Source organism: Solea senegalensis, linkage group LG13 (genome assembly GCF_019176455.1).
Source record: "Solea senegalensis isolate Sse05_10M linkage group LG13, IFAPA_SoseM_1, whole genome shotgun sequence".
Lineage (NCBI taxonomy): Eukaryota > Metazoa > Chordata > Actinopteri > Pleuronectiformes > Soleidae > Solea > Solea senegalensis.
In genome coordinates this window covers 10,757,542-10,782,856 of record NC_058033.1, presented here as the reverse complement: position 1 = coordinate 10,782,856, position 25,315 = coordinate 10,757,542, and the positions used below count along the sequence as shown (strand labels likewise).

The following is a 25,315-nucleotide window of genomic DNA, read 5'->3' as shown; positions in this document are numbered from 1 at the left end:
AGTCCTTCCATCCGCCTTGCTTTCAAGTTAACTGCACCAAAGCTCAGAATCTGAAGACAAAAAAATATAAGTGCAGAAAGTGTCCATTAGGGCCACACCTGCTATTTTCATCATCCATTAATGTGTCATTTATTTTCCTGATTGATTAGTTGTTTTGTCCAAAAAATGCAGAAAGCAGTGTAAAATGTTCATACTGTAGCTGTTTTCCTATCGCCCCAAAAAAATGTTTAGTTTGTTCCACAAACTACAGATATTAAGCAATATTAAGCCAGAACATATTCAACTAAAAAAGTTAAGACTGTGTGCAAAGACTTCATGGTCGCAAGTTCAACTCCACCCCTGGCAGGTTGTACTCAATTCCCTTGTAAGTTGCTTTGGATAAAAGCGTCTGCTGAATGATATGTGATGTAATGAATTTAGTTATCAATGAACCATTAATTATACTTAACAACATCTTGTATATCACCAAAGAAAGAAATACTCTCCTGACTTTAATTGTTGAACAACCTCAACACAAATACTGTGAGACTCTATAGAAAGAGTCTTTTAGAAAGTCTTGCCTCAGGTTTGTCTTTTATTCATGAAAGTTTGAACTCAACTTTTACAGAGAGGAAAATATTCCATGAGCTGCCTTTAATCAATTCATATTAGTACTTTTGACACAAACCTGCTGGCATAGCAACAGACTAACACAGGTAACAGAAGCATAACCTTCTATTCAGAGACAACCAGTGTTGGTTTAGAGGTTTTCAGTGTCACATCGGACTGTTGCGATGCAGTTTACAATGCATCAAGGCTAATCTCTGCTCAGCCACTGTAGCTGTCATTGAGACTCTGTTCTGTCTATCTTCCACTCCAGTAAGAGGAAAGGAATGCCTGTGAGTCAACGCAACAGGCCGATAGGCGCCTGTTGACCTATTTCATGCCCGGACAGTTGGACAACAGGAAGACCAGAGACTGGCTTTTCTGTCCCCTCTCTCCACTTCCACCTGAATGGAAAAAAATGCAAACTACATTTTGTGAAAGTAGAAGGAGGAGAAGCAGAGAACAGACCAAAGAAGCAGTGGTGGGAAATTCTGGTTTGTGGTGACAATGCTGTGTGTCGCTTCAGGTGCCAGCTCTCTGACACTTGACTACCTGCAGTCATTAAATCATTGTGACTCCTCAACCGTAACCTTCTTGTTCTGTAAATTGAAGACTCGGCCCAGGCTGGCTGCAGTTAAGTGGCTGGTGCTGGACAACATCCAGCCACAAAGCTGCTGCTGCTGCTGGGGGTTTGAAAGCGATATCTTCATTAGAGAGAAAGACGCCAACATTGTGCACTACTGTGATCAGGGAGCTGACTTTTCATGATAGAAATGAAGTCAGTCTGTGTTATACAATTGGTTCATTAGTTATAAACAACAAAACAATGTTCTTTCAGTCTTCCTAGACAGGATATATTAAAACATTATATTTTAAGATCCTTGTTATAACAATTTAGCAATTACTTTCTTTTAGTATGTAAGAAGATGGGGTGTAACACCCCATCTTCTAAATAAAAAAAAAATGACAATGATTTTCTTCTAAGCCAGTGATTCACAGTGTTTGCACATTGCTATCAGTAATAGCATGCTCGTGCAGACTGTACGAGTATTTATTCCCTGCCAGAAGGTAAAAGCTCCTCAGTGAGCCATTTAACTGCCCATTCAACTCCTTTTCACAGATTTAGTGCTTCCTAGAGGTAACTATAAATGATTTTGAGCCTGAGCATGCCTAGCACCAATAAATTAAACCTCTTAACCATCTGGGTGTTGGTTATATTCTATTTGATTAATAAAACCTAGATTTGTTGCCACACACCGACAGCATATTTCTCAAAAATAACTTGTTCTCTGTTGAGAAAATGCATGATCAAATCTTCATTTAATTTTAACTGAAGTCATTTTCAATGTGTTTGCATTTTGAATAATTTAACATTTGTGGCTAAAATGATTTATTCTTAAAGACACAATGGTGGTTGAATGGATATGTAATACTTAATCGAAGAAAGATGGATATCTTCTGTGCCTGTGTTGGCCTGCAAAGGCTCTGCATTAAGGTGTTCGTGTCCAATGCGGATCTTCTTTAATTTTCTGACATACTAGTCCAGTAAGTCTCCAGAATCTTGCTGTTGTGCATGTGTTGGCTCCTGGCATCTAGAGTCATTTCACTGTGCACATGAAGCAGCGGTGCTGATGTCATGGTTAAAGAGGTGGGCGATCTGAAGATGAGTGAGTTCATGTGCTCCATCTGGGTTATATTCATTAGAAGCTAAGGGGAAAACACAATATGAAAATGCTGCACTACAGTCCCAGTCCTGACATCACTGATCCTCATGGGAATAGACTGGTCTTAATCACATTTGACTTGTATTTCTCTCTCTTTCTTTGAAGGACCTATTGTTGCTCTCTTTGTTGCCACCTTTAATGATAATGACACTTGGAGTCCCTTAGAAATGCATGAGCTGTTCTGCATTTTCTCTCATTTTCTGCATGTGTTTCCTGTAGTAGCACATAGTGAATAATCATTTCACTACGCACTGCTGACTTAGTGTAAAAAATTTCCATATGACAGTGCAGGGTTTAGAAGTGCATGCTGTCCTCAATCTGTCAGTCATGGATTCATCCTCGGTGTAGTACAGAGAATGAAGACTGAAGATTTTGAACTGGACTTTTGTGATGTACAGGCCTGTGCAGCAGTAAATTTATCTGATTGGAATGAAGTGCTTTTAACCAGGAGTCTAATCTCAGTGACGTTCAGAGCTGTGGACCTGAGTCTCTGAGTCTTTGTTTTATTGCATCTAGTTTTGTTTTTTTTTTCGTTAAAAAGTCAATGTGAGTTTTGTTTTGACTCGGTACAGGTGTGATTTTCCATTTTCACCAGTAATGCTTTTTTTTCAGCACCTGCCTTTCTCGACCACAGCTGCACACTCTGGGAATGTTAAAGGGCTTTGTTCCCCAGAAATAGTGCCAGTGTTGGCAGCTTCTGACACAGTAGCCAGTTTATTCAATAGTGGGATAGTCTTTGCAAATTGCCCATCAATGGCCGAGTACTTAAAGAAACCCCACACGGGTACAGTATTTCCATTCCAATCTAGGCCATTTGTGCGGGTGTTTGTACTACAAGTGTGTCCACACATTGCTCCGAGTGATATGCTGTCTATCTCCTCACACAGGCCGCCTGTCTAGCCTCTGCACTGTGGGCTTGATTATGATGAGAGAGACAGTGCTGTCTTTGTCTGTGCACCACTCAGGCTGCTCTGTGCATGAACGCGCCACATGCACTGGGACCTTTGTCATCCTTTGAAACAAACCATCCCCTGTGCCAGCAGCGCAGTTTGCTGATGATTTGAAAACAAAACAGAAAAAAAGAAAAGAAATACTCCATATTTTTGAAGCGTCTGGAAAAGGCTTGCACCACAGGCCCACACTGATGCCTTTTGAAATGCCACAATTAAGCTCTGCTGAGACAATGAATGACCACAGACAGTACCAGGCAGGCACTCTGTTGTCCAGAGAATATGTGAATAGGGTACAGTGACCAGCAACATGAAACTGCTGAGTAAGTGTCTGAATGTGACACATTGTCCATTCATTCAGTGTCTTTGTACGATGGGAACAAAATGTATGGTTACAGAACATCTGTACTGTAAGCTGATTCTATTAACCTTCCCTTTTACGGTGTCAAGCCTGTTAATGTACTGAGTCGTGAATTTACTGACAGGAAACTGCAATCTGTGTTGAATCAATACTGGCAACACATTTCCAATTCATGTGGATGGATTTGAATGGAAACAAAAAAAAAAAACAATTTTATTCATCCACCTAATTAAGAGCCTTTGTTTAACTTCAGCTCAGTGTGAGTATACTTTACTTAGTTGATTTATGGTTGCATGTGGAGCAGAGAGAGGAGGGAATGGGGAATAGGGAATGTGAAATCATTATTGTATGTGCAATAATGATTCAATAATTCAATAATTAATCTTTCCAACATGCATTAGAAAAATTTCTAAAAACAGTCTTTACAGAACAGAAAAATAAAAATAAAGCAACCCCACAACCACCAATGTAAACAAACTGATATACATTTGGATTTCATTGAATTTCAAATAGACCTGTCCAGGATGTATCCTGCCTTTCTCCCTATGTCAGCTGGGTTTGGCACTAGCAACCCCATGAACCTCATGGGGAGGATAAAGTGGTAGACATGGATGGATGGATCTCAAATACCTCCATATTGTTACAATATATTCTTCTGTTTTGTTCAGGTGTTCAAGCAGCCAAGAAGTCTGGTATTCCAGCCCCTAGAGAAATCCCTTCCTCCATAACAAGAGACCGCATCTCTCTGAAGGACCAGCTGCGGAGCTCCTCCACGAAGAGAATGGTTTCCAGCACCAGTACTTCCAGCCTCTCTAACCTGTCAAAGACGCGTTCTTTAACTAAGTCCCGTGGAGATGCGGAGGGCCAGGAAAAGGGCCTTCTAGAGTGCCAGGTGAAGGAGCTGCTGGCTGAGGCTAAGGCTAAAGACTTGGAAATCAGCAATCTCAGGATGGAGTTACAGCGCTGCAAAGATAAAGCCTCCTCTGCTTCCTCTTCGCCCTCGTCTCACTCTGTCCCACGCCAAGAAACTGCTGTTGATCGAGAGCAGGAACAAGTGATGGAGGCACTTGTTCTGGTTGGGGAGCTGAGGGAGAAAAACGGGAAGTTTCAGAGAGAGTTGGCAGCACTCAGAGAGGAGAACCAGGTGCTGAAGGAAAAGCTACTTTGCTTGGAGGCTTCTCCACTCTCTAGTACAAGCCCAAGCTCTCCCTCTAAACCATTGGTGAATGGCCTGCCCTCAGACTCCAACTCCTCAGCTTCACAACAAGACAGCCCCCCTCCTACTGCCAGCCCACTCAAAACCTCTGTTTCCTCCAGCTCTGATATCACCAAGGACTCACCATCACCTGACTCCTCCGAGTTTGAGAAGATCCCATCATGTTCAGAATCAGTGAGCAGTGGCGTAAGCGGTGAAATGGTTGCAGCAGGGACCATAACCAATGCACAGGGACGGGAAGTGCAGAGCCTAACTGAACAGATTCATAAGATGGAGGAAAGCCACCACAGTACAGCAGAGGAGCTGCAGGCAACATTGCAGGAGCTGGCCGACCAGCAGCAGGTGGTACAGGAGCTGACGGCTGAAAACGAGCGTCTGGCTGAGGAAAAGCGTCTCTTGCAGACCTCACTCCAACAGCAAAGGGAACGCGTGGAGGTGCTTGCCCAGAAGAATGAGGCGCTGGCTGTGCGACTCCAGGAGCAAGCCCAATCTCAGGCCAAGAGGGAGGAGGAGCTGGGCGGCCAAGGGCCCAGGCTGGCTGAGCTGGAGCAGAGGTATGCTGAACTGGTGGAGAGCTCACACTTCGAACGGGAGAAACTGGTGGACATCCAGCAGCAACTGACCGGCAGTCTACGAGTTCTGGAGGAGGAGCACCAGGAGGCTCAGGGCCAGGTGCGCTGCCTCAGAGAGGAGGTGGACAGATTGCAAGCCCAGCTGGACAGGGAGCTGGAAGTTGTAGGTCAGGCAGCACAGGTTGCAGAGGAGCAGAAGGTAACAGCAGAATGTCTCCGACTGGAAAACAGCAGACTGAAGGCACAGGTGGACATTGAGAGACAAAAGATAGGTGAGCTGAAGGCCATGCAAAGTGCCAGTGACAGCACGGAGCTGCAGAGCCTGCTGAAGACAGCCCACACTGAGAGAGACAGGCTGGAAATGGAGCTGACAGAGCTGAGACAGGAGCTGCTAAAGGCCCAGGCTGATACTGAACATGTGCAAGCCTCAATGTCCAAGGTAGGTCAGATGCATAGATGCAATTCAGGTTTCCATGTTTTTGCTTTTTGAGAAACACAGAAGGCAATTCATTCAGAATAGCACAGACAGCATCAGTTTGTGTCATGAAATGTAACATGTTTGGAGGCAAAGTGTTTTTAATAAGTATAATTCACATTTACATGGACAGTACTCTGGTTCGAAATGTCTCTGTGCAGTTAAAACATTTCCCCATGGTTGCTTCTATTGTGTTTACTAAGTGTTGTAAAGTAAAACTATGGCTTGAATTATGTGACTAGGTTCAAAAAACATTTTGTTTTCTTTGTGAATTTATTAGATGGGCTGTGACAAAGCATTCGGGAATTTCCTGAAGAAAGTCTTCAAAATGTAATGCAGACGTTTGAAGGAGAAGCATTGAAATGAAATTGTTATTTGCTACTTTACCCAGGAATAGTTGATTTGCTATTGAAAGTCTGGCTCAGTCATTATCTATTGAATGTGAATATGTGATATCTTCTTCCATGATGGTTTGGGCACAGCTGATTCACAGCTGTCATTGGGTACTTTTCTTCGTCACTACATTACAACTTGGATTCACTCAAATTGTTCTCATATGGTTCTTAGTAGTAACTTTGTTTTTCCCCTTTCAACGCCACACTCACCAGGGACACTGAGGGAGGGTTGTCACCACCAGCTTTATGTTGTTGTCATTGTTGGAGTATGACTAAAGTGCCAGCAGTAGGGTTGTACACTAGTATGTGACCTTCTGAGTCATTCCTGTCCTCTGCCACGTGGGTGTGAGGGTGAGGCCACTCCATAACTCCTCTTGAAACCACATTATTGTATTAAAGCCACATGGTGTCATTTGGAGAGTGTCCTGAATCAGTACATCAGAGTATATCTTGTACTTATTTTTAATATATTCTGCTTAGAGATATCTGTTTTATGGTGTCATCTCTCAGAGTGACTGCAAACATCATGTTACGTTAACATCAGCTCAGTAGTAAACACACAGCTCAGTCGCAAACACACAGTGACACACATTACCATGTGACTCCTTACATGGTACTTATTTACATGACGGCCTTCTTTTAATTTTATTGTTATCCATTTTTGTTGGTTTCGAAAACAGAACTTTAAAATAATAGTTCAGGACTCTTTGAGGTGTGGTTGTATGAGGTAATGACATCTAGTGAGCACTGACTGTACTGTGTATGCCCAGCTAGAGTCACAAATGCTTGTTGTTACTGAAATCCTGGCTCAGGTTAAGGTTGCGTTGTGAACTGCACACTCCCAATACCAAAATCCATAGAGAAAATCAGTGATGTAAGTTAAATTGAATTCAAATGTCTTATTTTCTCAATTCAGTGTTTCAAACATCTCTTTTGGATTTACCTAAATGACAAAAAACTACCCAAAAAAAGCAGAAGTAGAGTTCAAAACACAGATTTTCTATATGGATTCCAGTCAGAAAAGGCTGTCTAATGGCAAGATAAAGAAAACAACATAATACTTAATAGGTATCATAGACTTATGCAGGTGTACATTTTAATAGTTGAGCCTTTTGTTGGGTGGCTAAAAATATTTTCCTTGTGTTCCCAGCTGCAGCCATGTTTTCAGTGACAAGTGTCTGTGCCTCAAGCTGTTTCCCAGCCACAGTAAAATAACCTGAAGTGACAGTGGTGGAAGCTAAGACGAAAACATGATGGAGTATCAGCTATTCAATGTTTTCAGATCCAAACAGTTAATGTTAGTTGACAAAGATCCCCTAATGAATCTTTGTCTAATCCCTCTCTAAACCTGCTCTAAACCCACTGTAAACATACTAATGTGCATACATGCACAGGTGGAGGCCAAATGCCAGCAAATTCAGGAGTGGGCTGAGAGGAGAGAGCAGGAGTTCAGCAGCCAGCTGACTTCCCTGGAAGATGCTGCGATCCAGGCTGAGAAGCACGTGAAGGAGCTGAAGGAGACCATCTTTGAACTGGAGGACCAGGTGGAGCAGCAGAGGGCCATTAACTGTCACACCAACCAAGCTGTCCTGGACATGGAGAGTAAGTTCATGTCACTGAACTTAAATATAATGTAAACAAGTCAATCCGTCAGTGATTTTTAGTATACTGTAGTTATGTAAATGAGGTGGGCAAATTAGTAGTTAATGAAGTTGAATCAGTAGCTCTTTAACCCATACAAACAAACTGACATTTATAACCTTCACGAAGGTACAAGGTTCCTATTAAGGTTTTAATAGGCTTCTTTCTTCATGTTTGTCTTTTGCATCTTATGGCAGTTGTCATCAGTAATGGTACATTACTGCATTCATATTTATCATCCATTACAGTCTCCTTTCTCCTCCAAAGTCCATTGGTATAGACTATTATTTTGTGCAATGGAATAAGTCTTTGTGCAGTAGTCTGGATGCTTTGTTATAACCCATAAATGTCTGCCTGACTTCGAAACCATTCATTTTGTCATTGCAGATCTCGCTAAAAAGCTGGAGGAGCAGAAAACTGAAGCAGAGAGACAGCTGAAAGTCTTGAATAGACAGATGAAGGTAAGAAAGCTTCAACAAGCAAAACCCATGAAGCTCCATCATTTCACAAGTCTGTGAAGATAGTTAGGACTTTTCTTTTTGTTTGAGATGAAAATAAATGTATAAAAGATCTTTTCAAAGGTTTAAATTAGAAATAAACTGCTCAATCAAGTTGGTATTTTGACCAGGCGACATGGGATTGTGCCATCCCGACATCAGATCCAAGGTCCTTAAAAAAATAATAAGATATAATGATTATATACTCTAGATGATCAACAGCTATGTGGATAATGTTTCACTAGTGTGGTGACCCTCATCCATTCATGGGTGAATTAGAAATACTCAAAGAATGTGTTTTTGGTGGAGTATTACTGTAAGTTAAGGGTGATGTTCTATTGCTTGGTTTTCCCCCATCTTTTTTGCCAAAATGTTCAGCCTGTTCAGAGGATTCTTTCCACCGTGTCTTGTTCCAGTATGACTGTGGAAAATGCAGGTAGGCTGTCCAGTGTATATTTTTTGGCAACACTAATTTTCTTCATGGTATTCTTCCATGAACATCACTTGAGTATAGTGTCTTGTTTTTGTTTTGTTTTTTATTTCACATTATCAAGTGCACCAGATTTGGGGAGTCCTACAGGATGCTGGAAATGTTAAATTAAAGCTGTAAATTTGAGGTTTGAAACAGAATCTCACAAGAAGTTGGTGTGTCCCATTACAAACCTTAATCCAGCACAAACATTTAATGTTGTAGCGACACCGCCAAAAAACTGATTTACAAGGAACTGATTTTTCCTTTTCAACAGTAAATATAGACTTCCATATATTACCTTAGTGCCAAAAGATATCTCCAGTTCCTTTCAGTTTGTGCTGACTCCCACAAACCAAAGAAGACATGTTGTTCTCCCTCTCCTTTGTGATTCATACTGAATCCAAAGAGTGTTTTTCTGCTTTTACCTGTGTTGAGTTGGTTCTTTTTTGCCCTGGGGGATTTTATCTCTCTTCTACAGATTTCTGAACATTGCTTTGAAAAACTGTTTTACTCACGCAGATTTCTATTAAAAAAGGTGCTAACATCATGTGGATTCTGAGATTTTTTCTCCAGCCAATATTGAATACTTTTATCCTCTGAGTTAAGTACACAGTTAGCACAATGGCAAGATGTGCTATGAATATGTTATTTCCATAGTATATTATTATTTACAGATGTCATTCAATGTGCTGTACAGAAATAAAAGAAGCACAAACAAGCTCACTTAATAGTTAAAGAATAAGTAGAGGACGAGAACACAAAAATAATTAGGATGAATATTTAAACATTTAAAAATGGTTTGAATAGAAAAAAATTATATCAAGAAAATATTAATTTTGTGACAGACAGGTAATGGTTTAGTACAGGGTTATGAAATAGTATAGCGATAGAAAACAGAGGTTTTTTTTTAACAGGTTAGAGTTGGAGAAGATTTAATTTCCATCAGAGCTGGTTCCAGCAGTGGGCAGCATAGAGGCAGAATATAATTTCAGGTGACTGAACTGTGGCACCACTAACTGGCCTCTAAGAGCTCTGTCAGGCTAATGAATGTGTGTGCCCTCTCCCACTGTTATTTCTTGTTAAAATCTATTTTGCACATTTATATTTACATCTGCTGAGACCTGAGTATGCAAAATAGGTACTCCTGATCTTTCAGCATATTGACAAAAGGTCCAGTATCATGCATCCCTACTTCAAACATGCAGTATTTAAGATAGTTGAGGGATACCTCTTTAGTTTACCTGTACATCCATATGCTTGTTTCTTTAGGACGAGAAAGAGGAGTGGCGCCGCTTCCAGGCAGACCTCCAGACAGCAGTAGTGGTGGCCAATGACATCAAGGTGGAGGCTCAGCAGGAGCTGCGCACCCTCCGCAGGCAGCTGCAGGAGGAGCAGGATCGCAGCTCAAAGCTTTCTGCCGACCTAGAGGCCCTGCAGGGAGTCAGGTACCTCCTCCACAATACGCCACCACTCAGACAATCAGACTGGGCACCTCTCTGTGCTCCTTTTGTTTAGCATCGGGCTGCAGTTTCTTTCTCAATCACAATGTGGAGATGAGATACCTGCCAGAGTCTAGCCATACCCTTCATTTAGTGCCCAGTTTCCTACTAAATATGACAATAAAACATAATTTTAACTCTCATGAATCCCTCATTCCAGAGAGTTTTCTCAAATTCCTTTTAAGTCGAATATCATTATTTAGTTCATATCTTGGATTTCACAAGATTAAATGTTTGTTGGTTTAGAGTTTAGCTTCCTGGGATTTGGCAGACTCTGTTGGTAAACGAGCAGTCTCCTGTGGTATTTTCCTCTGTTTACTCTACTCCTCTAAGCTGCTGCCCTCTCTGTCTCCCTCTTCCACACTGACCACTGCCCTCTAGTAACATTCAAACCTCGTACTTCACCTCCAACTTTAAACTGAAACGATACTGGATTGATTAGAGGATGTTGTTATTGTATGAGAAGGCCGATCCGCTCAATGCACAGATATTGCTGCGTTACAATTATGCAACACTGAAGCCAGTGTAAACGTGTTGTCTCTGTACTCTTCAGTGAAAGCGTCTCAAGCCAATGTATCATGCTCTTAAAACCTTCATAGTGTTGTTGCACTGTGGCCTTTCATTAGTGTGATTGTGTGTGACTATAATTGTATTTAAGTGTTTGAGCATGAAATGCCATGGTGTTTTTTTCAGTGTTATCCCCTTTTCGTTATCACAACAGGTTACACATGTACCTGTGGTATAAGTTTGCTCAGATATATGGCACTGTAACACTGTCCTTAAAACTGTGTGGCCGTTCATGGTATATTTTCTAAATCCAAATTATTTCTGATTTATTTCTGCTTCAAACATTGCCAGTCAGTCTCTTTCTCCTCACAAGTCTAGTGAGAGCAGTTTTAGTGTGTAAAATAAAGTATGATTTGGTTTAAAGCCAAATATTTCTCTTTCAGATATCATATTTTAGTCCTTGCGAATATAGTGCATTATATATATACACATATATATTACTGGTTTTAGTTACCTTGGCTCAGTCAGTAAACTCTCCCCAACATTAGCTGTTACGCTACAGCCGCTCCCCACCTCCAGCAGCTCCCTGTGATGACTCTGTCAAAGATGCCCCTCTGACACGCCTCCCTGTGTAACGTCCAGGTGAGTTCCCTGCCCTGTCAGCCCTCTCTCAGACAGCCTGCCTCTATCCCTGCCCTGTGTGCTGCTGCTGCTGCTGCTGACTGACCTTCCTACCTGTGTTTGGCTTCGTGTTGCTCTCTCAGCCTGTTTGACTCTGTCTGTTATCCCACATGCTGGCTGACTGCACCTTTAGGACTGTCTTTACCCCCTTTATTGATTTGCTTGGCCTGGTTCTTTCAGCCCTCCCTTCACATGGATGTATCTGGTGCCACCTGCTGTTCTTTCAGTGAATAACCCTCGTACTCTTTTTGATTTAATAGCAGGATGGTCTGCACGGCATGACTGGAATAAACTCATGCTATGCATCATCTGCTTCAGATAAATTTGCATAGCGTCATCACTGAGTGATTTAATCACACTTGACATAATGGTTGACCTTATTAATCCAATAAGGTTTGCATGGAGCAGTTTAAAATAGTCCAACAGTGTCCAGATGTCTGCATTTCATGACAGCACAGTATAGAAGAAAAGGCCCTTGTTTTGCTGCACAAGTAAAATGCACATGCAAATGTTTGATATAACCAAATACACTTAGTTCAGCTTCATTTTTCTTCTTCTTTTCAGAATAAGCACCGGAGCCACTTTTGAAACCAAGACTGCAGTAGAGGGTCACTAAAGAAGTGACCTCCACTTCAGCGCCGAGTGAAAACAGTGTTATTGCCGCACTTCTTAGCTTTTTATTCAACATGTAACGTTGTGAACAGTCTCGTTGTGAGCCACAGTGAGCAGCCAGATTGCTCCGTGTCTTTTTGGAACCCTTTTCTCTGTTTTTCTTTCTTTATGAATGTACTCTTTTTGTTTGTAATTTTCATATGTCGTATTGGAGAAAATGCCATATGCTTGGGATACTCTCCCTTTTTATACTGTGCAAAGTAGCTTTGTGCCTTTTTAAGAGAGTTAAGAAAATACTGTAGAAAGTGCATGTGCTGTTGCGAATGGACGGATATATATGAAAAGAGCACAGCAGCAGAATTAATAAATTGTATTTGATAATACTCAAGATGGCACTTTTATTATTTCTATCTGTCAAATTACTTTAAATTTGACCTTTATAGTTTACTGAAAATATTTATGATTTTAATATAAAAATTCACTTTATTCATAGTCCTGTAGTTAGTGAAATTGAATGCAATGCCATATTTAGCCATGAGATGGCACGATGGAACACACAATTACCATGATGAACACATGACTTCCATGTGGATACACTGTCTGGTCTGTTTGTCTATTTAAAGAAATTCTGCAGTAGTGTGTGTATAGTAGTATTCCTTGCTGCCAGATACAGTTATCAGAACAATGTTGTGGTAACCCATGCTGGTACTTTCAGAGAACTGTCAAAGTTAAACTTTACAACTGCCATAAACACTGCCAGCTGAACCTCAGTGTCGTCATATCAACATACTATGAGGTTGATGGTCCGTTTTCACTCAGAGACCAAGAGGACTGTGCTACAGGTTATTTTAAGCTTAAAGCAGATGTGAATTGAAATGACAAATAATAGAAGTACAGATGAAGTTCACTCATCTGAACATCAGAGGTCACTGAAGGCTTCTGACATATTTACCAATGATTCATAATGGTAAATATACTTCAATTTCCACTAATCACACGTTTGATATATTTCATAATTGAGCCAATACAGAATGTTGTGGAATAATGGCATACGATTACAGGATCTCAGGTTTTACTTCAAGTCTTTGATCACAAATATTCAATTTGAGCATTTATTGGAAGCCATATTGTTCACAGTGGTGCTCCGCATCCTCGAGAGCAACATGGAGAAAAAAGACCGGGTGGTAACATCGTGACCTGTCATACTTAAATGAACAATACAGTGAATGTGCCGTTAATTTATTCTTTGAAGATTCAGAAAGACGTGCAACTGGTGTACATGCCTGTAAAAAAAAAAACAAAAAAAAAACGCAGAAAAGTATATTGTACATCTGTTTGACTTGTTCATTACATCCATGAATAAATGAAATTACACCAGTCCAACTGGGATTGTGTCTCTGTTTCCATGCTCTATGGGGGAGAGTTGAGTTCAGTGTTAAACACGGACATTCCTCACTTGTCATTCATTTCTCATTCATCACTGATAAAGACAAATCCCTCACCGTGAAGCCATAAGTCCAAAGTTCACTAGGGCTGGTAGGTTGGAGGTTTTCTCGATGATTGGATTGCTCAGATTTTGTGTTCAAACCCTTATCCATCATCTACTGCTCATCATCTATTTACACTTCTTCTATTTAAGCCCTATTCAATATATTGATCAGGAGGTAATCTTGTTAGAAGACAAGCAAAAGGAGAGTTTTGAAAGTACACATGTCTCTGTCTCATATATGTGCTGTGCAGCAACCATGTGCATTTTGTCTATTAGGTCCCAAGGTGACGAGGTGAGGGCGTCCGACTCTGATACCAACCGTCACTGGTGTGGTATCTCCATGATCCCGACCAAACCCACCGATGCCATTGGAGATGCCGACTCAGAGCCCGGCGCTACTGTCAAATCCCTCATTAAGTCCTTTGATACAGTTGGACAGAGTGAGCACCTCACCACACACACACACACACTTACGAGGAATCCTGTTGCCACGGTGTAACAATAGAGGAGAACAGCTGGTGAGATTTACAGTGTGGGTAACTGTCATTTATTTGGAGCAAAGTCCTGTACCACTGTGCTGGACCCTTTGACCTTACATGACCTCTAACAGGTCGGGCAGGTTATCCAGGCTTTGATAACAGGTGTTGAACTTATCGAGATAATTACATTTTTATTTCAATTTAAACTGAATTAACACCCACACGGACGTTTTATCATCATATAAGTTGGGTACATATCTTATAATAAAGCATATTGTATGATACCACTGTATTATATGGTCCGGTTTGCTTTTGCTGACAAAAAATGTGCAGTAGTGTATAAAATTAACAAGAGGTCACGTAGGTGTATAAGCCCATGACCAAGAGAAAGGAATTGGGCTTGTGACTACAGGGTTGCCAGTTAAAATCCTAGGTCACCCCTAAGGAAGATAACTAACCCCAATGCTCCCCAGTTGTAGATGTGTGTGATTATCACAGGTGTCTAATAAGGATGGGTTCAACTCTATTCTAATTCCATGTACAGTAGATCGATGTTTGTCCCCCTCATTTACACTCGGGAGGGCACAGAATATTAGAAACACCTGCAAACATAATGTCAATAACAACACTGCTATTGATTATGAATTCATTGAGTAAAACAACTGAATTCAAGTCAAGTCACTTTGATTTCTATAGCCCAACATCACAAACACAGTTTGCCCTCGAAGGGCTGTATGTATGTATGACAAGTGACACCCTCTATCCTTTGAGCCTCACATTGAGTCACAAAAAAACAACCTGGAACAAACCTTAGAAAGAGCCACATAGGATTCCTTCCTGTGTGGCTCTTTTTCTAGACCATTTAATTGAGCATGAATTGGCCAATTACTACAAATTGCACATTTTTGTTGAAAGAAGCTTAAATAAATATTGCCGCGTCACTAAAACTTGATTATTTTTTTCCAGCCAAAACTTATTTTATTTGTTGTTTTTAATCATCTGTTTCATCCAGTTAATATTTAATTATACATTATTTTTTTATTAAGAACAATGCATGTGCTTGCACTGGCAGTGCAGACATAAAATATAGATTGGAGAGAGAGTGTTAGACATTAGTGTTGTTAAATTATTTAAACAGTCTGCATCAATTATTGGACATCGGCTGCCTTGGTTTCTAAAAATCGGCATCAGCCATAGAAAAACCTGTATTGGTCAACCGCTATATTTCATAATGAACCTACAAATCTTCCAGTATTCAAAAGGTTGATAGCTCTTTTCTCTAGAGGCTTTTTAAGTACCTCATACTGAAGGCATGATGCAATCAATTTCTATATTTCATTTTCACTTTCAACACTAGAAAGAGCAGTTTTACTTGTTTAATTTGTCTTTCTCACTCGAGGAACCATGGCCTCCTGTAATCTGAACAAAAAGGCTTTTTCACACACTGTTCATCTTCTTCTCATTATCAAGTCTCTGAATGAGTGTGCTGATTATTGACTCAAAAATGATACCGCGGGCTCCTTAGACGGGGTAATCAATAAGTGCTTGCATATTGCTGTTTTTCTCACAGATGGACCAGGTCACACAGTTCAAATGCATTCCTCACCAAGAAGCCCGCTGAGTGGAATTCCAGTCCGCACCGCCCCTGCTGCTGCCGTCTCTCCTATCCAGGTATCCACCCTCTTATTGTCCTCATGAATTAAAAAAAAAAAGAAAGTCTGGTTTGTTTGTCTCTGATGTCATGAGATTCCCTACTCTCTTTTCTGTCCCTTTTAGAGACACTCGTACATACGGCCACTGTCAAAGACTTTGGAAAAAAGAATCAATCAGGGGGAATTCTCTCGTCCTCACGGTATGTAGCACTGAACTGCTTCAAGGTCCCAGGTCAAGGCCTGGGGTATCCCTGACCTAGACACCCAATCCTCATTGCTCATTGTTAATTGGACACTCTAAATTAACCCCAGCCACAAATGTGGCCCAAATAATTGGGAGGGTTGCATCAGGAAGGTCATCCGCTGTGGCGACCCCTAGAGAAGGAGCAGCCAGGGGGTAAAACAGTACAGTTTTTATGGGGGAAATCATGACCCAGGTCAAAATTGAGCCCCGCTCACTGCCTATAATGGACAGCCTGCCAAACTACCGCTGTGAGTTTTAGAAAAGAGGAGACCTGACATGTCTAAAGTAATTAGTCACTAGAGAAAGTGAAGTGAAGTGAAGAGGACGAGGACGATCGTGGCGTTCATGTTTTGATGACTAGAGGTACATTCAGGACTTCTGGACCAAACAGTGGTATTTCCTTGACGATTTGAAAAAATCTGTAATTTCCCAAGTTAGAATTTGTGTGAATGTCATTTCCTTTTGGTCAAATGAGCTGTCTGTGAACTTTGGTGGCAGTCTGACTCGACTTTTACGCAAGCAGCGTGACTAATGTGCTTAAGAGAGTGCATTTTCAAACCTCCCACCATGTTTTGTGTTCTTGGATTCCCCAGATAAGAGCTGTGGTGAAGACATAAAACCTAACAGCCTTATGAGGAAGAGTCCTTCCCTGGAATCTGTTATTAAAACTCCCATCTCCCTCGGCAGCCGCACAGCGTCCTTCAGCTTCAACCGTGGCAACAGCAAGCTCAGGTGGGATTATCCTTTAAAATAGTTGAGAAAGGGTTTGTTTTTATCATGTCACACACAGAAAATATCCCAAGAGTAGAAAATAAATTACAAATTATATGAAACAAACCAATCTGTAGACATTAAACTTTAACAACCACTCCATTCTGTAGCATAGATATTCTTTATTTTATCATTATAAGGAAAATGCAGAAGGAAGTGTGGCCCATTCTCTGTTCAGTCTCAATGCACATAATGCACACAACCTATTATTTTCTTGAACATTTATCATTTGTCAACCTCCAGGGAGAGAGGAAGGATTCTTTTTCTTAGTCGAGCAACTAAAGACCTCAGACTTCTCGAAGAGTTTGCCAGAACATAAGATTCAGCACAGTAATAATGCTGGATTTAAACATTATGTACTTAATTTTGGGTTTAACTAAATTCTTTTTGTCATTTCTTTTTCTTCTTCAAATCGAGCCAGGAATTCATTTCAAATTGTGTTCATGCTGCATGATAAAGTGTAACGATAAACATACTGTAAATCAACATCCTTAAGAATGACTGTAATCTCTTTAATCCATGGTGAATTGGTGGGATTTACTCCGAACTAAAATCTTCTTCTTCACCCTGTTTTCTGTTGCAGTGAGCAAATGATTCCACAGTCGAATCATTTCACATGTGATTTTTCCACAATAAAATACACAAAAATGACAGAGATAAAAACAAAGAAGGAAGATGGAAAGCCCAGTGGAAATATTTGAAGCCTCTTCCTGTTTTGATGCTCTGAGTCGGCATCAAAACAAAAACTATAAAGCAGATGATATGCCTCAACTACAATGATTGCAAAACAGTCACATAAAATAATACCATATATTATAGTACAACAATAACACATAAAGGAAAAATATTTTACTTCTAACCCCTAAAATCCAGCATGTAGCTCTATTCTGTATTGAAGTCTGCTATAAGGTTTTGATGTTGTTGACTGCTATTTATAAATAGAGATATACTATTATTATTAAATTTAGATTTTAATGTAACGTAAACTGAGAGACTATGACGTTAGAAATGTATGATGTCATCATTATTTAACACAGACCACTCCTCTCTACTGTATGTACACTCAAAAATCATGAAATGAGTTTGACCCGTGCACGACTTCAGCCAGAGGACTTGGCACTCAGGTGTGCGTTCATGTGTTGTCACAGTGAGACACCAAAGTTGTTTCAGGCGATCAGGATATAAGTCCATCACAGAGGACAACACCCTCATCTTCAAGCAGCACACTGTTGATATTAATATAGCTTAATAAGCTACTCAAAAACCTGTCTTTCCAGTCTCAACCCCTCTAAAGTCATATATTATTGATAGTTGGTGTTTTTTCGTGTTATTCACGGCTATAAACGACTACATTCAGCTACAGACGTTGCACTTTTGTGTGTGTCTTTGTGAGTTGTCAGTGTAAATGTGTGTCTCAGGATTAGCTACTGAAGCGTTTATATTTCAGGGTTATAGTTTTGTTTTTGCACAGTTATTGCACAGGCAATAACTGTGCAATAACTGTTAGGACGTGTCAAGCTGCCTCTGACCTCACAGGAACTGAAACAAAGGAGTAATGAATTTAACAGCTACAGATGTTACCTGCCATTCACAGAGCATTACCGTGTCATGTAGGAACTCCCACACCGTGAGCACAAAGCCCAGAGAGACTATAAATAATTGTGCCTGTAGACGTCGAACCCATCTGTTGAACCAATCCTGTGTTTGCTTTTCTATTTATAACAGAGTGCAGTCAGGTTACTGTTTATGAACATCTGAGCGTAAGCCAGCGAGGGTAGTGAAGAGGCGGCGGCGATAGAGCTGGGGAGTTAGACGGACACGCGTTAAGGAATTCTTGGAATTCCTCAGTTTCCCCCTTGGGAATTCCTCATTTTGTCCATTGAATTCTTTATAACAAGGACACGTCCTGATTTCATCCGTCATGGTACGTGTTAGCTGTCATGCAGACTATATATACATACACATATACATACATTTTCATGTATACTCAGCTCAGTTGTAGAGCAAGTACTTTTTCATCTGGCAGGTTGTGAGTTCCATTCCCGGCTCTGCTAGTCTACATGTCTACTCGTGCTGCACATAGATGCACTGTATGAATGTGTGAGACAGTAGCACAAACATTGTTTTAAGGGGGGCATTTACATGTTTATTTCTTAATGTCTACGCGTTTATTTATCGCAAGTCTCTCATCAAAATATCCCACAACCTTCTCACATATTTTCCTAATTGCCCTAATTTATCATAACGTACACGATGTAATGTTGTTAAGAAAGTAATAGAGATTTAACAGGTTAACAGTGTTGTCAAATACCACATTTCTCACACTCGTGATGACTCTCAGAGACGTTGCACTCTGCCTTAACTTTTTTTGTCTCTCTCTCTCTCGCTGTCTTTCTCTGCATGACTGTGGTTTGTGCCTCCCTGGTGACAGTGTGGAAAGAAAGGACCCCTTGGCTGCTCTGGCGCGGGAGTATGGAGGATCTAAGCGAAATGCTCTACTGAAGTGGTGCCAGAAGAAAACAGAAGGCTATCCGGTAGGGATCAAAGGCCAGAGACCTCTTTCAAATATGAGGCAGGCTTCATTCATTTCCAACACTATGTTTCTCTCTTCATCTTCGTGTCCGACAGTTTGTGCTTTTCAGGTTTCTCATTTAAAAGTGAGATGATTGCCCCCGCCTTCCCTTTATGTTGCACATATGCAGCGTTGGTCTGTGAATGCCCTCAGGTTCGCGAGTAATTCCATTTATTGTTTCCCCAGCCGTCACTGGGCTATTACAGTGCATTGGGGGCATTACTGTGTTTGCAGACGCACCATTGACCTGGCTGTCGTCTCACTGGAGATATGAATACACTGTGGTGCAGAGGTAATGGAAACAATGACTATAGCAGGATTTATGCACATGTGTATTTATAAAGCCCTGTCTTGTTTTAAACGAATGCCCCATTGTTCATGCCGTGCTTTCATGTTGTTCCCTGTGTCTATGGAGCCAGATGCTGACAATCACCTGGTTTAGCTCCTCCCCACCTAGTTTAAGGAATACAGTGGGATTAGAGATTTGCCTATGTAGATTTGTGCTACCATGGCAGTTAGCTCATGCTAAAACTCTTACCAGGAAGCAGTAAGGATGGGGACTATCTCGTCCTTGCGCAGTGAACTTAAACTCACCCTCTCGCTCCTCAGTTTGGATGTTTGACGGGCACACGTTGTGTGTGCTGTTCAAACACAAACATCAGATTCTCTGTGATGGAAACATCCAAGCGGATGAGATAATCTGGCCGCTGACCTGATGATGTGTCTGATTAGATGTTAGTCACGTCTCAACTGTCATGACTCAAATCACGACATTGGGCAGCTGTAGTTTGTCCAAAGACATTGCCTTAAGATACAAGGTCACTGGTGCCGTATTTGCATTTGCCAATGTCCACCCACAGCTGGGTGCTCATCATGCTCAACAACAGTTAGAGACAAAGTGCTGAGGAATAAGCCTGAGGCAGAAAATTACGTTGACCGATGCAAGAATTACGACTTTGACAGTTTGATTAAAAAATGGAACCAGATCAAAACAATATATACACATATACATATATATATATCATTTTGCTCTGCAGCCTCAATTATATATAATTTAAAAAAGCATTGGGCACTTTATATCTAATAAAGTGTCACAAAGTGGCACCTGTTTTCTGTATTCTGCTGCTGCGTAGCTGCTTCAAAGTGTTGTGTTTTCAGAGAGGATCTTCTTCATAAGTTGGCTGTAACGTTATTATAGTTATTGGTGCCTTACTATCATTTTGAACCTGTCATCAACAAAGCATTTTGCTCTCTCCTTTTTATGGGGACGACGACGAACGATTCTCTGTAAACCTGAGAGATGGTTGTGCATGAAAATCCCAATCGATCTGCAGTTTTTGAAATACTCACCAATAACCATGACACATACAGTGTCACTTAATGAACAAGTGTACCTAATAAAGTGAGTGATGAATCCAATTTATTTATATGGCACATTTGAAGAACAACAGGTTACCAATTATATACCATTATAAATGAATAATGAAAAACATAAAAAGTCATTTAGAAACATTATAAGACAGACACCATGTGACTCTCATGCTAAATTCAAAGCCAAGGAACAAAAATAGGTCTTGTAAGACTAGGTGCTAATGGATAATGAACATTTAATGTTCCAGCTGGTCAAGGTGGAGCTAATCTTAGCTACTTCACAATAAATATCACCCGATCTACAATATAAATGATCATTTTTATTTGTCAATCCCCGTATTTATTAAATGATCAATATAATGAAGTAAAGCCCTAGGTTTCCCTCTGGATGCATTAAGTATAAAGCGTTATACTTGATTAAATGTACCATAAGTCAGTCTTCATCACAGCTTAAACTTAAACCCATAAGGGAATTACAAATGGCGGTCTGGGTTTAACGATGGTACCAGTGTGATTATTTGTGAGTATCAGAAATGCAGTAAGGTGATTTGGCTTCATGGAGAGTTTCAGTCCATGGTATAATCAGTCCCCTGCTGGAGGAACTGCTCCTGATTGGAGCACTCATCCTTGGTGCATTTTCTCCACGCGCTTAGCCTGTGGAGATTCACAGACAATTGGCCAGTTAACCTTAAAAAAAGCATATTTTTCAATTTTTCAACTGGACTTTCATAATTGTACATATTGATACATCATATTGATCGTTTTCTGATCAGTATCGGTTTTTGTTAAGAATGAACGAAACAAAGCGAATGTTTTGTTCTTTGTGTCTGTCCATCTGACCCGGTTATCTAGTCATTTCCTCATGTGCACAATATTGAATATTGAATAAATAATAGTAATAATAACAACAATGATAATAATAATAATAATAATAATAATAATAGTACATTATATTTACATGGCACTTTTCACAAACTCAAAGTCGCTTTACATTAAAAGCATAAGAATGAATGAGATACTAGTAATTCATGAGAAAAGAAAGAAGGTCAAAGCACTTTTCAATACGAGTAGTTATTTTGCACACACGCCAATTAATCAGAGATTTCTTCCTTTTAAAAAACTGTCAGTCTGATATAAAGTACCTTAAAGTATCTTACCAGAAAATGACTTTGGTAGAAGTTTTATAATATTACTTAAGTAAAATTCTTAAAGTAAAAGACATTTACTGTACTTAAGCATCAAAAGTCATTTTCTGATATGAAATGTACTTGAGTTTTAGAAGTAAAAGTATTTTAAAAAGTGAGGAGTAATGATTGAGCCATGGTGGCTCGGTGGTAGGGCGAGTTGTCTTTCAACTGGAAGGTTGTAGGTTTAATTCCTGCCTCTGCTAGTCTATATGTGTCCTTGAGCAAGACACTTGTCGAAGTGTGAATGGGTGAATGTCAAAACTATATTGTGAAGCAGCTCATCAAGACTAGAAAAGCTCGATATAAATACAGACCATTACCTACTCTTCTTCTCATGTTATTTGGTAGTAACGAGTAACTCACTGGAAGCTTTGGACTTTTACATGGTGCTGTACATCAAGCACAAATGAAAAGTAAATGAGTTACATTCTCTTTGTGACATCTGCGATATTTATCAAAGGCCCTGAAATCCAGAATCAGAGGGATTTGCCAAATATTTTGTACATTTGGCATTGAACTCTCAGCAGATGTTTTTCAAGAATGGTTGTTATTGGCCTCATGAGCTTTCTCATTCTTCCCCTAATCTCCATAGGGATATCTGTTTTCAAGAAAGCAGGGACATGTGTTCGTTTAAACATCCATTTAAACTAAATGAAGCATCCTGTAGCAGAAAATATGTGCCCACAAGGGTCCACTTAAGTGTTGTGGCAAACAAAAGGAAACGATTACTGTCATAGGACGTGTTGAGCTTCATACGTGCGGCAAAAAGGTCACGGTTTTGCGTTATGAAGTGTTATGAACCCTCTGTCCACTTGGAAGCCACCGAGTACACGTCTCGGCTGCAGAGACGCTGACAGCACTGTCACACAGTTTGTAGCTCCGTGACGTCGATGGCACCGGGGCGTCCCATCGCTCACTTTTTCCACTCCGCCTCTTCTCTGTCGTGCTCATGTAATACTTTGATAAAGGTTAGTGAGGTTCACTTTTATCAATACGTCCACATTTACCATGCGGTCCCTCTCTTCTCTGCTGTGAACTAAGGTCACAGAGGTAATGTCTCAACACTAATTGGCCCTTCAGTATAGACTTTCCCAGTTGTAATTTATGTTGACCTCTTCAGCCTACATAATTAATGGTCACTTTGGAAGGGCAGCTTTGACCACTGCTGTTCACTTTCCATTTAATCTCTTGTTTCCAAACGGTAGAGTCGGGAAACAAGCTCATCTGCCAGCACCGAGCCCGAAAAGCTGCTGTGTTGGATGAGAACAAAGCCAACGGGAGGGTCAGCCTCGTGCCAGTCGTTATTACAGTCCTATTGTTGTCTGACCTTTTTTTCTTCAAACAGTACAGTTGGCCAATTAAAAAGGGAAACGGTAGCACGTCGAGGGATTATTTGAAATTTAAGTGCAAATAGCTCCCAAGGGCACAGTAAATCTGTGTGATTACAGTCTGTTTACTGTAATCAATGGAATTACAACATGAACCTTCGCTTTATCTTGATCATTGTTTTATATGAGGTAATGTGGCCCTGCAAATGCACTCTTCTCTTTTTGAAATGCATGCAGGTGACAGTCAAATAATTTACCATGGTCTACGTGCCTTAATTCATGCATTCAGCTGAGCCACTATTGTGTGTGTGTGTGTGTGTGTGTGTGGAGGACTCTCGACTGTGACAACTACCACAGCACATGAGAGAAAAAGCAGGAAAGGGGGAAGAAGGCAAACGACATGCGTGTAAACACACACACACACACACACACACAAGAGCAGGACAGCCGTGCGGTCACCATGGAGAAGAGCCCTTGAACCTCAGGGGGAAATGGCAATGTGCAAAGTGGTGTGTTTAACCAGTTCTTGGAGCAGCAGGATCTGACCTGCGTTAAACTCTCTGGAGGATGAGACGTGAGCACAGACAGCCACTGCCACACTTCAAATTTCAGATTCTGGGAAGCACAGATCGATCAGTGAAGACCTTAAGCTGGCTCCGATTGACTCTGCCCTGTGGGAGAGACTAAAAGGGCCTCCCACCGGAAATTAGTATTCACATGGGATGGTGTGCACGTCAGAGCCGGACTGCTGCTAGATTTGAAACTCAAACCCACACTTTTACAATTTCTGGCAGATTGTTTTTTTAAGATATGAGCACACATGTACACATAGCTGTACACATGTGTGAATGCATGTGTTACCCTTTTCCCTCTCATCTTAGTGTCTTTACACTGGGTGAATGAATATTGTGCTTGACTACCACCATTTTATCATAAATCCAACTGGACAATTTGTCATGTAATATGTCATGATCATTTTGATATTTAATTTAGACATTTTGAGGTGCTATAAACTGTATTCTTGTTGTCTTGTGTTCACAAGCAGCTGTTGTGTTCCCACTTTTTCAGAACTCACTGAGCAAAGGCTTTTTCAAATCTCCAGTGTGTTAGTGAAAGACTCAGGCCTCCTCCTGTATATTTATCAGGCTTTTTGATGTCTTAATTTAGGACAGCTCTGGACACTTTTAAACCTCCCCTCTCAATTAACCAAAAACCCAAACAAAAATAAATGCGCTGTTTGTTCAAGATGGGAACAATGAGCAAAGGCTCTGAACATGAGGATCAACTGGGCCTGACAGAGCACAGCTTATCCGGCCTTGTCTGGGAAACTCTCTTACAGACATGCGACACACACACACACACACACACACACACATAAAAGCCATTGAAGAAACAGGAATAGACCTCCAGGCGAGCATGGAATGGGGGTCAGACATCGGCGCGGGGGGGGGGTTACTGTAAGTTCTAATGATGTTGCATTAACCATAACTGATCATCAGCTCTCACTGCAGTTGAAAATGACTGCAATGTCATGTAAAAATACACGTTCCCATTTGCAGTAATTTGCCATTCTTAAATGCAGATTCTTACATCTTCATCAGACCTGCATTTAAATCTGCAGAGAACAGAAATTCTTTGCGTGACCTATGACCTTTGGTAAGTGGACGTGCTAAGCAGGACTGCATTATCTTGGCTTGACCGAGACGTGCAGCTAAATTAATTCCATAGCAAGAAAAGGGAAAAAAAGCTGCACTGTCTAATTGAATGAGCATAGAAATATGGTCATTTGAAGCAATTTGAACAAGAAAGAAGTCTTAATTTCTTGTGGTATTTACAGAGAGGCCACTTTGATGTCACCATCAAACAGAAGACCCCTCCACTCAGCCCTCCTTTTATCTTTCTCTCTTTCTTTACTCAGTGGCCTTCATTCTATCAAAGAAGATGTCAGCTCATTCTTTCTTTCTTTCTTTGTGTTTTCTGGTTCTGTTTTCTTGGCCCTCGCCCTTAAGTGCATAGTATAAAAGGTTTATTCTAA

At 40.6% G+C, this 25,315-nt stretch overlaps 1 protein-coding gene across 3 annotated transcripts in view; it reads left to right on the top strand.

Moving 5' to 3' along the window:
- The window catches only part of specc1 (sperm antigen with calponin homology and coiled-coil domains 1), a 78,803-nt gene that overhangs the window by 30,136 nt on the left and 23,352 nt on the right, over window positions 1-25,315 (top strand). For all 3 annotated transcript variants that reach the window (XM_044041987.1, XM_044041985.1, XM_044041988.1), the window contains 9 exons: window positions 4,289-5,847; window positions 7,673-7,880; window positions 8,307-8,380; window positions 10,158-10,333; window positions 13,953-14,116; window positions 15,726-15,826; window positions 15,932-16,007; window positions 16,645-16,783; window positions 19,254-19,356. In XM_044041987.1, the coding sequence (XP_043897922.1) occupies window positions 4,289-5,847; window positions 7,673-7,880; window positions 8,307-8,380; window positions 10,158-10,333; window positions 13,953-14,116; window positions 15,726-15,826; window positions 15,932-16,007; window positions 16,645-16,783; window positions 19,254-19,356 (2,600 nt within the window). The remainder of the gene's footprint in view (window positions 1-4,288; window positions 5,848-7,672; window positions 7,881-8,306; window positions 8,381-10,157; window positions 10,334-13,952; window positions 14,117-15,725; window positions 15,827-15,931; window positions 16,008-16,644; window positions 16,784-19,253; window positions 19,357-25,315) is intronic.